This window comes from Furipterus horrens, unplaced genomic scaffold, assembly GCF_987537825.1.
Source record: "Furipterus horrens unplaced genomic scaffold, mFurHor1.1.pri manual_scaffold_3, whole genome shotgun sequence".
NCBI classification, from domain to species: Eukaryota; Metazoa; Chordata; class Mammalia; order Chiroptera; family Furipteridae; genus Furipterus; species Furipterus horrens.
Window position 1 is genome coordinate 195,782,700 of NW_028327173.1, and position 16,672 is coordinate 195,799,371.

Below are 16,672 nucleotides of genomic sequence, written 5' to 3' on the forward strand. Positions count from 1 at the left end.
CGAATGGTTCCACTAAGCCAGCCTTCACACATAGGGCTAGCCTGGGACAGATGAGAAAAAAAGAACGCCCTCAAGGCCACAGCAAATTAGGGTGAAAAGCCGCACCCTCCCTCCTCTCCAGGCAGAGCAGCTAATTGAGGTGAGAGCCCTAGACACCAAACAAAAGGCTCCGGGAGCCCACCTCCCCGCCAGACTGCCTCCAGCCACTGTGGGGAAGAGAAGTGATCCCCGCCCTCCTCCATTCCTCAGCAATGTCATGAAGATTTGGCCTGTCATCCTCCCAGGGAGCAAACTCCACGGCTGTCTGAGAGATTGATTTTCCTTCTCAAGCAACACAGCAGATCCTCCTTTGAAACCAAAAGGCAGCAATAAAATGGGCTATAAAGATGTATACGGGGTTATAACCCCCTTAGAGTAGGCACGGGATTTCCTCCAGCCCACAGGCCTGTCAAAACCAAACTCCTTAAAAACAAACAAAGAAAACCCCTGAGTAAATTCCTTGGTGTCACAAGGTGGGGGAGGGGATGTTGGTGGAGGTCACACTCTCACTGAGTGGCTGCCGCAGGGGGCAACCTTAGGCCAGGTCCTCCCTGGTCTCTAAGTTACAAGTCTATTTGTCTGATACCATCCATTAGCAAAGGAGGATATTCAGCTTGCTTTGCAGATTTGGGGTGATTCTGGAAAAAGTCACATTCATGTATTCTAAAATATCCAAGTGTATAGCACATAAATGACAATTAAAAATGCACTTTATGTACATCATAACTAAGCACTATTTCTGAAACTAGCAAAGAAAATGGAACCAATTCCTTGTTAGACTTATTTTATTTGTCTTTTTTTTTTTTTTAATCTCTTTTGGGGATAGAAATTCCAGGAAAGAAGTCATCATTATTCAGATATTAAAAATATTTTACTGTTGAGCTTTCCAAATGGGCTTGAGTATATTAAGCCGACCTCAGGGCCTTGAAATTATTTTGTCATCTTTGTAGAACTAGCTAAACAGCAAACTATTGAAATAAAGAGTTTACAAGTAAACTGTCTTTTGGACTGAGGACATTTAGCTCTTTACAAATAGGGAAGAAGTTGTTATATGGAAAAAACATTAGATTTATTCTTTATGGACCCAAGACATGGTGATGATGATGATGATAATAATAATAATAATAATAATAATAATAATAATAATAATAATAATAATTTTATTGGAAAAGCTGACATCTTAGCAAGCACATCTATAAAACCAAGCAGTTTTCTAAGAGTGATAGGTACATTTTTATTCATCTTTACAACTCTTATGAAATCATTACTATGATTGTTCTAATTTTGTAGATGAGGATACTGACGCTCAGAAAAGTCTCGGGCAAGGTCGAACGGCTAATAACTAGGGAAGCCAGTGTTCAAACTGGGCAGTAGCCAAAGGACTAAATGGGTACGGAGTAAACACTGCTTGCACAGGGAACGGGCTGCCTCCCTGGAGAGCACACCCTTCCAACTGAGAGTAGTTCAGGCAGCAGCTGTTGTAGTGAGAGCACTGGAAATACCATGACAGGAAAGATGGGCTTGGGGAAGACCTACGTCAAGAGCCAAAGTCAGCAAAGCAACATGCGTGACCTGGGCTGAAGGCAGCGGAAATGAACACTGGAGGTTTATTTAAAAATGTGGAATGAGGGCAGCTCAACAACGGCATAGAAGTAACTGAGGGGAAAGGAGACTATGCCAGTTCTTCCGAGGTTCAGGAAATTAGGGCCACAGGGAGAGGAGGATAAGAGACTATTTTAGGACAAGGAATTATAAGCAGCATAATGTATAGGCAGATAAGGGAGGACTCTTTTCTTGCCATCAACAAAGGTTTGAAAGATACAAGATGGCCCAGGATGGAGTGAGTGAGCGGGGCAGAGGGGTGGCAACCTCAGAGGGACAGTCAGCAACAGCAGGCCTGAGGGAGACCATGGGCCGCGGGGGGATGGGACCATTAGTGACAGGAAAGGAGGTAGCTATTGGAGAAGTTGTGGAACTTTCTCAAGGTTTCTAGCCCTAGTCCCAAGGGTCGGACTGGAATATCAGGGTGAGAATGTGAAAATCAAGGAGAGCTTGAGCTAAGACAACGTAGACAAAAGCATCCGGTGGTGCCCGGCAGGTAGAGGTGCTCCATAACCTTTGGTGGAAGCTAAAGTTGTCATGTGGACCTTGAGAAATTTTCTCCTCACTATTGACTTTTATTTTTTAGCCAAATATTTACTGTGTATGATTCTAGGCAATACATTTAAGACGATCAAACCTGAATCAGACACTGACATGGCTTTTACTCTCAAGGCATACCCATAAATACATTGTGTAATCTGGCAGTGACTATTCGGTTGTTCAGCATATAATTATTGAACATCAACTACACTATGTGCAGGCACCTAGTGACATCCGAGTGACAACAATGCCAGGCACTCAGTGATACACTAGTGACAACAGAAAGTCCTTGTTGTGCCCATGGAGTTGATGCGGGCAATCAACGGACACCCAGAAACAGACCGATATTATCAAATGGGGTTAAGTGCGAATACTGATATGTGCAACATGGAGAAATCTGCACATAATTATGCTGAAAGAAGCCAAATTAGAGAACCCACTGTATGATTCCATTTACAGAAAAAGGTTGAAAATGCAAATACATGGTGTAGGTGGAGTAGTGAGTGCCTGAGGCAGGAGGTGGGGCATGCAGTGAAAAGGCAGCAATTACAAATGAGCACCAGGAACTGTTGGGGGTGGCAGATATGTTCATTATCCTAATTATGGTGATGACTTCACAGCTGTGCACATGTGTCAAAGCTCATCAGCTGCACACTTTAAATATGTGTAGTTTATTGTATGTCTATTACAACTCAATAAAGCCGAGCAGAAACATAATGGTCTACAGACTTTAAACAGGGCCCCTCTAATCAGGGGAGATAAACACTATAATTTCTATAGTGTTTGTGGCACAGATTTCCTGTGTCCATGAATATTTGTGTTCTCTTCTTTCAGGGGACAGCTAGGCCACATTTTCCAGCCTCTCTGGCAGCAACGTCAGGCCAGGCCCAGAGTTCCGGCCAAAAGAACATGCACCTCCTTTTCCTACCTGGCACCTGAATGGAGGAGATTCTGAGAAGGCAGAGTAGCGTGGGTCCCTGGACTCTGGAGCACAGCACCCTGTCGCCACCTTGCCCCCACAGTGGTGTGAACGAGGAATGAACTTGAACTGCGTTGAGCCCCTGAAATTGTGAAGCTGTTACAGCAGTAAGCCTCCTGGATAAGGATATTACATAAATTATTTACATATAATTAATAGGTATTGATATACAATATAACTATATATTATATTAATCATTAATGTGTACTATATAATACAAATTAATATGTGAATGGGTATATTAATATTCCTAATACCAACATTAATTTCGGTAGCAGAACAGAGGGCAAAGCATTGAAACTTAATAAGCCTTCAATGCCTCCTGTGAGAAGGGAGGATGTTTCCTGCTCGTGTCACGAGCAATAATAAAGAATGAATAACATTATGTATTTGAAAGTTTTTTGAAAACAAGTATGTTTTTCACCATTAAAGTTGATATTATAAATGTCTGCATTGGATTTTCCTGGGCCAAGTTCATGGTCTTACTTCCAGTGAGGACCAGGTGATTTTTCTTTGTGTCCAATGAGGAAGCACTTACTCTTAGTTCCAGCAGCTGCCTCATAGTTGATATGATCTGAACAGATATGACCCAAAACAGTATCCGTCAGAACAGTTCTTTTTGGTACAAGATGGAAGATGGATGGGTGGTGGATACATTAAAATGTAAATTCATAGATAATGGATACATTTAAAAAAATAAAGATAAACATATAGTACATGTTAAAGCCTTTATTTATGTTTTCTCATTTTGTGTTTCTCCCCCCATGGTATGGCTTTGAATTCTCTCTCTGGAGGGTCAAGGGAAGTGAAGCCAGACAGATGTGTTGGTGATCCAAACCATGACTACTGGAAAATGAGCCTCAAAGTGCACTGAATGTTGGCAACACAGGAGTAGCAATGACAGCAACTGGGCTTGCAGAGACGCGACTCTAGTCAGCTCCTGGGATTTCTTCCATACTTCTCTGGGAAGTGCGACCGTGCATTCAATAACAAGAATTCCACCAATACCACAGTTAAAGTGGGTGAACTCAGATACTTTCAATGAATGTCACCTCTTTATTTTGGAATTGGTGACCTTAATCTAAATAAATTACGTCATAGTAAACAGATCACCCCAGCACCTTGGTGGCTTGCTATGATAAAGGTTTCTTTCTCCCATTATATCCATCGAGAATTAGCTGCCACTCTGTTCCACATCATTCCAGGCCTTGTCTAAAACATCAGACCTCTTATCCCCAGCCTCCATGGGCATGACCTAGGACCCTAGGGGCAGGTTCACATAACGCATGTCTCAGTATTTAAAGGTACAGACCAAGCTAGAAACTGTTAAATAAACTAAGTCCTATCCTCCTCGATCAATGTATGTTCTTAATAACCCAGAAGGCCAAAATGGAACTGTGATTTCTCGGACTCTGTGGATCCCCACGCAGAAACATCCCCATGCTGGGAGAAGTGGCCCCTGGCCTGGGGCCTGCCACCTTCCTGCACCTCGCTCCACCCTGCACTGTGAAGGCTACGCAGTACATCCAGTTCCCAGCCTCTGCGGGCCCTGAGGCCCAGCAGCAGTGCGGGCTGCACGCAGATGCACAGAGATAGGAGGGGCTTGGAAGCAGGCTGCAGCTGTTTGTGCAGAGCATTCCAGAGTCCTGGGTACATGGGCCGTGGCCTCCAAGTGGGGAGTGGGGTCAAGAAATGCCGGGGGGCACCTGAACAGGGTCTGAGCCGGGGTCTGAGGGCAGCACGTGGGGCAGTACAGGTAACTCTGACAAAAGGAAAAATGTGGTGGAAACACATGGAAGTTGATGCTGGAATGCCACTTCCACCTGCATCTCACTGGCCAAAACGTGAGTCACATGGCTAAGCCTGATGTCAAGAGGGCAGGAATCTCATCCTGTTGTTGGGGGGCCTACATCATGGGGAGGGACAGTGAATGTGCTGACCAGTAACATAGCCTTTCCTTAGATACCAGTACTGAGGGTTGCAGGAGGGAGGGAAAATCCAGGAGTGGAAAATAAAGATTACAAGCTCAAACTGGTTGCTTTCTAAATGTAGTAAATGACACAGTGCCTTGCAAATAGTAGGCACTGAGGGAAAGGTGCAGGCCTGAAATGTGACAACATGGAAAAGGCCCCCACAGCCCCAGCATCCCCTGCGGGAAAAGGACAATTACTTGGCAAAGGGAAAGCAGTAAGTCTCCCGGGATACATTCTGGCTCAAACTAATCATGTGTTGCTTGAGGCAACCAATTTGTACAAACAAACCAATCTTGACGAAGAGGAGGGGAGAGGCAATTTATGAAAGTAAACCTGGCAGTTGCTCCCTACCCTCACCCAGCGCCCCCTCCCACCTCTACTCAGAAAAGCTTTTCTTCTTGATTCCAATTCAGCAGGAAAAGACCATGGACACAGCGGTTCCACAAAGCATGTGAGGGAGCCCACCCTTCAGTCCATGAAAACTGAGAGAACAAAAGAAACTGCCTTTCTGTAAGGGTAGTTTACAAAAACTAGCCAAGGAGACATAGACTAGGACTTCTTTGGGGTTTAAGTTAGCTGTTTTCCACAGCTTTAAAATTTTTTCTCCCATAGACTAAATCCTAGCTCAAAAATACGAGGAATCCCGAAAACTATATTGTATTGCTATCATCCCAATGGCTGCAGCTTATTATATTCCAGGACTTCATGTACCTGGTCTCACATAACCCTTGAAACAAATGTGCAAGCTTATTATTTTCATTCTACAGTTGAGAAGACGAAAGGTCATTTGCTGAATAGCACAGAGCAGGGGAGTAGCAGAGCTGGTGTTTGACTCTGGTCTGTCAAACTCAGAAGATTATGGCTGTCCACTATACCAGACCCTCTTCCTGCAAAGAATAGCAACTAGCATTATGTGGTGCAAAGTGAAACATAAGCACCTGGCTCTTTCACAGAGAAAAGACAGCAATATTTGAAATACTAGCTCCTCCCCCGAAAGCACACTGGCCGGCCCCCAAACAAACACATCCATCACAAAAGCATACTTTAAAATAGCTCCAGTAACATATTTAATTTTATTTCTAAATAGAAATATTTTGTCTTATTTTTTCTGAGTTTTAGAATGATCCTATGACTATTATAAATAATCAGGTCTTACAGAAGTAAATGTAATAAGGAACAAAAGTTCTCTACACCATTTGAGACATATCCTATCAAACTCTTTTCTATATATTTAGAAACAGAAGTGTATATATGTATGTATGTATGTGTATACACGTACACACATATGTGCTAATATAACAAACCTATATGTAGGCCAAAAGAGCAAAACAATGATACATTCTATTCTGCAACGGACCTTTCGCACTTCACAATATAACTGGACCACTTGCCATGGCTGCACGGCGTTCCATTTTAATTGATATTTGGTTGGATATTTTGGTCTTGTTTGTTTGCTTTTGCTAATATAAACAGTGCTGCATTGCGCACACAGGCATGTGTCTAATTATTTCCTTGGGCTAAGGTAACAGTTAAAGAGTATGACATTTAAACTGACACCAGTGGCTAGAATGCCCTCCAGAAAGGTCTTTCCACAGTCCTGTGCGCACATTCCAAACTCTCCACACTTAACACTGAATAGGCTAACTCCTTTCAACTTTACTAAGCTCATACAGGTCTGTTCAGGAGGTATCCAGTCATGTCATATGAAAAATAGAGACATTTATTGAAGAAGATACAAGATACAAGAAACACTGTACATAGGACAGTGACGTCTCAGTCCCCTTCAAAGCAGGCACCTTGGGACCTCACACAGTTCTCCCAATAGCCATCAGCTGCCCTGTCTTTTTTCCTGAATTTCATCACCAGTCTGAAATCTTCTCCCTTTCAAAGGTGATTTTAGTTTTAGGAAAAGCCAAAAGTCACAGGGGGCCAAATACGGGCTGTAGAGGAGTTCCGTCACCTGGGTGGTTTGATGTTTCACGAAATAACTGCACATGATATGATGCATGAGCGAATGCACTGTCATGATGAAACTGTCAGTCACCAGTTGCCCATAGCTGCAGGCTTCTGAATCATCTGAATAGGTTCCTCAGATGAATGTCCAAGCTTAACACAAAATTTGATGCAGATTCATTTTTCTACTTACTTAGTCATTAGCATGTGAGGACCACACAGTACACATGCTCACTCAACGGTGTCTACGGCCCCCACTTACTAGTACAGTGAAGTCGTCATTGTTCATGCATGTGCATTCGCATCCACTCTGCCACACTACATCAATGTCGTGGAAACCGTTCTCGTTATATTAACAATGGCTGGAATGGCTGCACTTTTTCTGGACAGACCTCGTATATAATTGTTTAATCTGCACAGGTGATTATGGGGATTAATCACCTTTTCATATCACTTCTTTGCATTTCTTCTTTTGTGACTTTTGAATTGTCACGTAAGCCAGTGAGTCCAGCAGGATAAACCAGGCCCTTGGTGAACCAACAAGCCACTGTGTAGTAGATACGGAGGTGAAGAGGCGGACTGAGGGGTTTAGTAAACACGAACAATCCCTTTCTTAGTCTTAGGTCTGCTGAATCTAGAATAAAAATTAAAAAAAAAAAAAAAAAGCCAAGAAGTATAACAGAGCCTGAGACACAGCAAGGCTAACTTTGTAAATCCAGGAAAGTTTGGCAAAATATTTTTTTTCTGGTTTCTCAACACTATAGCAATGGTATGCACTTCCATGTCAAATTTGCCAGTTGATATGTATTTGGTTTTCTGTACCAGGTAAGCAGGTAGCCAGTATGGGTTAATGAAAGACTAAATCTACACACACACACACACGGCATGTGTATACCTACATACATAAATCTACATGCACACATATACATAATTTGCATGTATATATACACACATAAGTATATATTATATATATTCACAGAGTCATGCATACATATAATTTCGGGACTTTTCAATATCTTTAATAAGCTAATAGATGCTATAAATCTCTAACACAGGGGACCAAGTATGACCTAATGCATCGACCCCCAGCATCCTGGTTTTTCTTGGGCTGCTCCATGAACACACTTTGGAGAAATATTGGATCTTAAACCCAAATGAGACACAGATGTCTGGAATTCAGATGACTCACCACCTGCAATTTCATTCCTTTCATTCATGGATCCATTCGCCAGACAATTACTGTGCTTCACCAAGTCTTGTCATTCATCACTAGTGCAAATATGCCCGAGCACTCTAATCCCACATTTAAATCTATACTTCTATCGTGCTTAAACGAAAACAAACCCACAATGGAAGCCCACCACTTAACAGCAGCCTGTGCTACTGCAAATATTTCTGTGCTTTCTCTTTCCTGGTTGCAATAAACTTCCAAGGCAGAGCAGAGGGCTTCTTTTTATTCCCTCAACCCTCTTACTGTTTATCCACCATATAAAACTAGTGACATGACAGAACTACTCTGACTGTGACGATGACAGGGTGTGCCTGTCATCTAGGGAAAGAGGACCCTGAGGAGGCAGGGGGTGAGAGAGGAAGCAAATGTTATTAGGAACCTTGCTTGTTCGCAGTCCTCCTGCCCTTTGCTCTGGAAAGCCGAACCCCAGAGCAAATGCCAACCCTGCTCTCCAGCTCTGCACCCACCCTGTGATTTAGCCCAGGTAAGGACAGTTGTTTGCCTTCCTCCTCCTAATTATCCCCTTGGTGAGAAAATGAGAAGAAAGTGCAGGCTGATCACAGAGCCTTCCCTCCAGTTACACTGCAAACACACGGGAGGGCCCTGGGGGTGTGGGGGGGGGGGGCTGCGGGCTTCCTGCATACCCCCTGCCTCAGGTGACAGGGAAGAGGCTGCGCCAGGTGCAGAGCCACAGTTCACAGCCATGGGGCCAAGGCAAACAGGCCAGGCGGGACCTCCACAACCCCTCCCCACACAGGAGATGAGTCACTGAGCACCCGCCAGGGAAAACCCAGGACAGCTGGGCTCAGGGAGCAACTCTTCACCCCCTACTTCCCTCCGCAAGGCATGGGGTGGGGGCAGATAAATGACAACAGGCTCCACACAGCAGTTCCCCCAAAGGACCCCAAGCTGTCAGCACAGAGACAATCACACCGAAGTCCCTGCAGGCCTCTGCACTGACCTGCGGCTCCCTGCGGAGAGCTGCAAAGCCTGCTGGGATCCCATCCCACCACAGGTCATTGACAGCCCTCTTTGGGGAAACATAGGAGTAGGCAGTAGCTACCCTCCTTTCCCATGTCAAAGGGACATGAGGGCTAGAGCTATTCAATCAGGAATTTCCTTTCAGTCCCATGGCACTTTGCACTGTACAAGGCACCTTCATCCACACACATGTCGCCTGGCCTGGACCGGGATGCTCAGCTCCATTTCACAGATGAGCAGAGGAAGTTCTGGGGAGGTGACGTGCCCAGAGGAGACAGAGACAGATGAGAATCTGCTCCACAGCCTCACAGGGGTGCAGTTCACCCTGACTGAGCCATCCAGCCTCAAAGGAGGGTTCTCCTGGAGCCTGGCCACACACAGGCTGGGCGCTGGGTTTATTTGAAGTGCTCAATAGCTCAACTGAAAGCATCTATAAGGTCCCCGCTGCTGGTGTAGGGGAATAAACGCCAGAGGTTTAGAAGCCCTCGGTCTTTCTCCTAAACCTTATTTTTTTCTTATCCACCTTCTAACCTGGGATCCAGGATGGCTTTTCAAAGTCAGAACTCCACCTTGATCCCACAGGTTTGGACATTCAGGAAGAGCCTCATGGGGTTCCCACAGCTGGGGCTGCATCCAGACTGTCCACGGGGCATGGGGAGGGGCTCTCTGAGCCACTCACCTCACGGCCTTCCTCTTTCCTGGAGCCCTGGAGCACACCGCTTGCCCCCTCTGGGCCTGGCCAGGGCAGGTGGACATGAGATACAAAGGATGAGCTTCATCATAAGCAGATGGAGGCACTCCCCAGCACCTGGGCCAACCTAAGAATTAGGGTACTTCTTTTTACAATGCGGCATCTAGAAACTTGTTTACATAACACAATACTGTGGGTTCACTGTAGTTATCTGTAAACACTTGTATCTGACAAGGAAACATCAGTTTATTCCTCAAGCTTTCCTGCTGCACATCTATTTAAAATCCCTTTGATCCTATTTAGGTTAACAATAAACACCAAGGCAACAAGAGTATTATATTTATATACATCCTCTATTCCTATCTGTACAGAAGGTCTGGAAGGTAACACAGCAAACTGATAACCATGATGATTCTGGGGCACCACCAGGTTTGTGACCCACTGGCCAACACTTTAGAACTCTTGAGTTACATCCAGGTTCGTCCATTTCTTAGTAGTGATCTCTTAGACAAGTTTCTTAACTCAGAATCGACGGGGGAATGGGGAGAATGATGCCTGCCTTGCGGGACTGTTGTAAAGGCCGGAGATAACACACACCAGGCACACAGCACATGCTCAGGAAGTCCTGGCTGTGACTGTTCTACATCTGCAAAAGAGGGCGGTTGCCCAAGGCCACAGCTCTAGCCTCCCTGTGGCCGTAGGACAGAACAAAGAGCTTCACTGGTCATTCTCTAGTCCTGGATTTGCATGTGTGGCTGTGGCCTGGCCCCGGCCCACGGGCCACTTATTTCTTGGTGGAGATTAGAGTATATTGGCAATTCTCTATTTGCTCACCACCACGCATGACCCCAAATCCTTTTTCCACTCTTCTTCACCTGCTCTGTGGCCTGGCGGCTGCCCTGTGTGGCTTCCAGCTGGGACCTACTGATGGGAAGCCCAGCTTGAATCTGGGTATTTACCCCCCACTCTCTCCCCACTTCGCCAAATCTCTGGTGGTGACTCTGTCCCTTTTACAGCCAGAGCACCTGCGCGGCAGCCCCTCTTCCATGAGTCTAGCTCTCGTGGCCTCTGTAAGCAGCCCTCTCATGATGCTCTTTTCAGATAAACCCTTTGTTTTTTTTAAATAATTTATTTGTTTGTCTATTTATTTGTAGAGAGAGGGGAAAGGAGAAAGAGAGGGAGAGAAACATCACTGTGCAGTTGCCTCTCACGCACCCCCAACTGGGGACCTGACGTGCAACCTAGTCATGTGCCCTGACTGGGAATTGAACCAGCGACACTTGGTTCGCAGACCGATGCTCAATCCATTGAGTCATAGCAGCCAGGGCTCAGATAAATCCTTTGAGGGTTCCACCTGCTTCCTGCCAGGACGCTGACTGAAACAACAGGGAGAAGGTTTTCTCAATGTGAACTGTTAACACTGTTAGAAAAGAGATTAAAAATAACTGGAGACGATGAAAGCTCTGGAGACAGAGTAATAATGTCCAGTTCAGGCGGGGGCTCTGATTGTGATCCCTGGGATCTTCAGGAATTAAAGCAATTTTCACGTAAGTAGAGAGGCCATCGAAAAAAAGAGCCTGAACCTAGACATCTTCACTTTTCCTGCAGCAAGGAGCCCATTTTCACCTCTCTAAAGTAATAAGATCCCAGGGGCAGGCAAGGGAAGAGACCGCATCCTCGATGATCCCTCCAGAGTCTGAGCGCCCTTAAACAGATCTATCACCTGTGGCCTCTATGGGAAGGCTTGGAAAGGAGGCTGAGAGCAAGAACCGGAGGCGAAGGAGGGGAGAAGCGCAGTCTCAGAGCTCCTGACAGGACCTGCCCACCCAGGAAATGCTCCCCACAGTGGAGAGCGGGGCGTGGGGGCATACTTCAGCCACTGACCAGCTCATCGGCCACAGGGATCAACCAGAACTGAAAGAGTGTCCATGAAAACAAAATCTAGAAAGAACTGTAGCTTACAGTCTCTCTAGAGTCAATAGACATGTCCTTGGGTAAGGATTAAAAAAGGAACAAAAACGGTAGCTTATGAAAAGAGAGAGAGACTGTGATAAACTAGAATTCATCGCAATATTATCAAATACAAAACTAAATCCTGTTGGAACCCTTTCTCCCTGTAGAACCCCCCAATAATATACAGCATGAGGGCAATGTTACCCAAGTTTGAAAAATGATCCAGAGACAAACTCCTAGACAAACTGGAGAAGGAAAAACAAATATTGGACACACTGGGTAATTTCGTCCACAGAAATACTATGAGTAACTCCAACACTTTAAGAGAAAAACAATCTCTTGGGCCCAATAACCAAAACATCAAGAATACACAGGATCACACAACATCCTTCCAATGCCGTCCTAACCCTAACACACAATACGGTGCTTGTCGACAAGCCCCCATTCCACCCACAGAGCCAGCCGGCATTCCATCCGACACCCACTGGAAATTGAACAAATGGGACCACGGGTTGCACAGTGACGTACCGCTCAATTCGGGCACAATGGGATAAACACAACTGCACAGTGATTTGTAGTCTAGACACAGTGGCTGAGTCCTGATTCTCATTCTGCTTCACATAATGTTTACTTTTTCTCTGCTCTACTACCTCCCTCTTGCTGCAGAGGGAAGATATATGGGGGTGGTAGGATGAACGATTCAGCCTTGTACATATTACATATAGTTGTTCTTCAAGGAGAAATGAAATTGACAGGGAATAGTACTTGTACTGAACCGTCAGAAAATAACACGCGAAGATATACTGTCAAATGGTTTCCCAGTACGGATCATCTTCTCAACAATCAATCAGTCTATCTGTGTACATGTGTTTTTCCCAGTTCAATTTTGAACCACTCAGAAGTCTAGCTTTTGGACTGGATGACTACACCTGAACTCGTTCTGCCAACAGACCTGTCTGCAGAGATTTGAGTGGTGGCAACAGGTCACCGAAAGTGATTTGCAAAGCCCTCTGGCTTGGTGCTCCGTCTTACCAGTTGAGTCAGCCGCAGAAGCCCTGCCACTCAGCTGCTCCTCCGCAGTGACGAGCTGCAGGTCTGTGTATGAGGGGCCACAACTAGGACTACTGGTGTCTTCAGAATGCGTGGTCCAGCTGCTCTCAGAGGTCAGAGGGCATCTGCCCAGTGAGTTGAAGGAAGGGCATGTCCAGCAGGGCATGGTCAATGGTAGGCCTGGGGACAAACCACAAACCAAAAGCATACACTATAAATAGTTGCACTCTGTTTACCTTTAGAGTGTGTCTTTGATACTGCTCAGAGCCTATGAAATCTCAATAGCTGCCCAAGCAAGGAAGTACAGGAAGTACTGTTACCATAAAATAGTCAGTGGAGCACCGGGGAGTCTCTGCCCATTGGCCAAGATGGTGGCAGGGGGAGGCTGTTACGCTGAGCTTCCTAAAAGCTAAAAAGATGAATGGCTAAAGCCCAAGCCCACCCTAGAGCTAGAAAGATAAATGGATAGGGCCCTGAGTGTGCCAAGGGGTAGACAGATCATTGGATTAGGGAAAAGCCCTCCACTCCCTATCTCAGTAAGAAGTGTGGACTCGCGCAGGAGAGGTGGTCTTTGAGAGGGTGGTAGACCATTCTCTCAGGTTGTGTGACACCAAAATAAACCTCTTTCCTTTTGCATCAGCACCCTCCTCACAAGTCTGGTTTTTGTGGGGACAGGCAGCCAAGCCTCGTTTTTTGTTTGGCAGCAGTTTCACTCACAATACAAAACAGGGAGCAACTGAGACCCCACTGTGAGTCAGTGTTGAAATCAGTACAACTGAGGTCTCATCACCCTCAGATCAAAAAGTAAAATCTTACTTAAGAATATCAGTGATTTTATGGTTTATTTTTACTTCTAAACTTAGATTTCAGCTTCATTCAAACCCAACTACATGAGTGTTACAGTTTCAGTCTTACCCTTACATTTCCTCTGTTTTTAGTGACAGACCAAAGAGCTCAAGAAAACTCACCAATTTACATGCAGAATTAGATCTAGATTGGGTTAAGGAAGTAAAAAATATATAAATAAATAAAAATTAAAAAACTCATTATCTGCAGACAATATTTTTGTGTACATAAAAAAAGAAAATCCTAATAAATTAACAAAGTAATAATTTTAACAAGGTATTTTAAAACATTTCTGAAAAATAGCAAGAAATATTTACAAAATGAAACAAATCAATATAGCATTTATAATAGTAACTAAAAATATGAAGCATAATAGTAATAAATCTAACAAAAGATGTGTAAGACCTCAGGTGATAACTCTAAAGTTTATTAACAGACCATAAAGAAGATCTAAATAAAGTGAGAAATATATTGAGGGGTAAAAAGAGTTAATGTTTTAAAGATGTTAATTGCCCATAAATTGGTTTATAGATTTATTGCATTCTCAATCAAAATTCTAGATGCTTTTTTCCTCATATTAATAAGCAGAATCACACTATTCAGGGATGAATGAAACAGAATTTTTAATAATATAAATATATATTTAAAATAAATAAAATAATAGAAATAATACTAGAAAATAGTATATAGGAAAAATTAGATTCCTACTTCACACTATATAGAAAAATCAATTCTAAGTAGACTGAATGTCAAAATGGTAAAGGTTATGCAAGAAATATTTTAGAAGACATAAAGCTAAATAGGCTCATGACTTCAGGATAGGGAAAGACTTTCTTTACCAAGGCATAGAAAACACGAAGCATAAAAGAAAAACAAACAAAGCTCATATCATTAAAATTAAGAACTTCTTTTAACACAAGGCACCATAAAGAGTGAAAGGACCGTCCACAGGGTAGGAAATAATATCTGTCACACATCATATCCACAAGAAACTCCTAGACATCAGCAAGAAAAAAGGGAGATACTCCAACAAGAATATGCTTGAGTAGGTATTTTATGAAATAAAAAATCCAAAAGGAAAAAATATGTTCAACCTCATTAATAACCTAAGAAATGCAAATTACAACCACAGGAGATGCCATTACTCTTTATTACCTGTTCTCCCCACCTCCACACGACAAAAACGGAAATGACACATCCAAATGTAGGGGAGGAAGTGAGGCCGCAGACTCTTTTACATAAATGGCTGATAGGAGAGTAAATTGGTGTTTTTGGCAAAGTTGAAGGTGAACATACCCTTACAGTAATTCCCCTCTTACTTTTTTATACAGGAGAACCACTTACACATGTCTACCAGGATTTATGTTTAGAATCTTTCCAAACGAAACAAAAAGAATGCTCATAGAAGCACATTCTTAATTCCCCAAAAGGAGAAGCAACTCAAATATCCATCAATAATAGAACAGATAAGTGAATTGTGGTATATTAGTATGATGAAATTCACAGCTATAAAAACTAAAGGAACTATTTCTACAGATAATATCATAGGCAAATCTCACAGAATGTTGTGTTAAAGAAGCAGGCCATGAGATAATACATATAGTATTATTCCATTTATATAAATAAAGTTTAATGCATGTGTAGGCAGGATAACTGTTAACCTTAAGGAATGTAATTATTATCACAAACCCAGAAATGCGATGACATAGAAAGGAGGAAAGGGGATGAGGATGTCTCAAAGGAGTGATCAGGACGGAAACCCTAGGGCTTCTAGGTGATTACAATATTCTGTTTCTTAAACTGGGTGATGGGTTTATAATTTAATACACATTAAAAATATGTTCCTTTTATTAAAAAATAAAAATTTAATATACATTTAAAATATATTCCTTAAAATTGTTAAGGTTTATTAAAACCACATATCAAAAGACTTAAACTACTCAGAAAGAAAGCTATTTTAATTATTTATATTTTCACATTAGATCTTCATATTTGTTAGATGAAACTATAATATTTCCCTTGAAAGAGAAGCAAAGAGTAATGTTGCTGGGAGAGGCAAAGTCCCTACGTCTCACAAACTGTCCTAATTTGCTTAATATACTTTAATTATTCACTTCGCAATCTTGCATAAATCTTTTTATTTAGGTTCTGAAGTGAGTACCCTCAGACCACAAAAATCAGTTGAAGGATTGAGCCTGAACTCTTCTCCCAGGGGCCAGACCTCTGACAGCTGGGCCAGAGAGTGGCCGGATGCCCTCCTCGCAGGCCTTCACAGCCACGTCCATCCAGCAAGGAAAAAAGTGATAAAAGATAGAATCGGCCTCTCTTCCTCTCCTATGAAGTTATGTGCAAGGATCCTGGATACAGCCCAATAGCCTGGGGCAAGTTCCTTAATCCATCTAGTCTATGTTTTCACCTGTAAAACGGGACTAAAAACAGTACCTGCCCCTCCATGAGGTGATGAGGTTAATAATGGAAAAAAAAAAAAAAAAACTTGGAAAAGTGCTGGGCACAAAAGTACTCAAAAAAACAAACAAACAAAAAGCTAAGTGGTAGCTGTTATTATTTCCAACCATATCCTTATGTCCAAATCTACTTGAAATCTCCACTTGAATCTCTCTCTCTCTTTTAAAGATTTTTTAATTTATTTTTAGAGAGAGGGGAAAGGGTAGAGAAAGAGGGAGAGACACACTGATGCAGGAGAAAAACATGGATTGGCCATCTCTCCAAACCTGTAGCCCAGGCATACACCCAACCGGGTATCAAATCAGTGACCTTTCACCTTGTGGGGCAATGCCCGACCAACTGAGCCACACCGGTCAGGGCTAACTTTA

At 43.3% G+C, this 16,672-nt stretch overlaps 1 protein-coding gene across 2 annotated transcripts in view; it reads right to left on the reverse strand.

The window, feature by feature from the left end:
* STON2 (stonin 2) overlaps positions 1-16,672 on the reverse strand; it is an 88,372-nt gene that overhangs the window by 56,981 nt on the left and 14,719 nt on the right. For both annotated transcript variants that reach the window (XM_090271268.1, XM_090271267.1), the window contains exon 3: positions 12,975-13,172. In XM_090271268.1, coding sequence (XP_090127394.1) covers positions 12,975-13,172 — 198 coding nt within the window. The remainder of the gene's footprint in view (positions 1-12,974; positions 13,173-16,672) is intronic.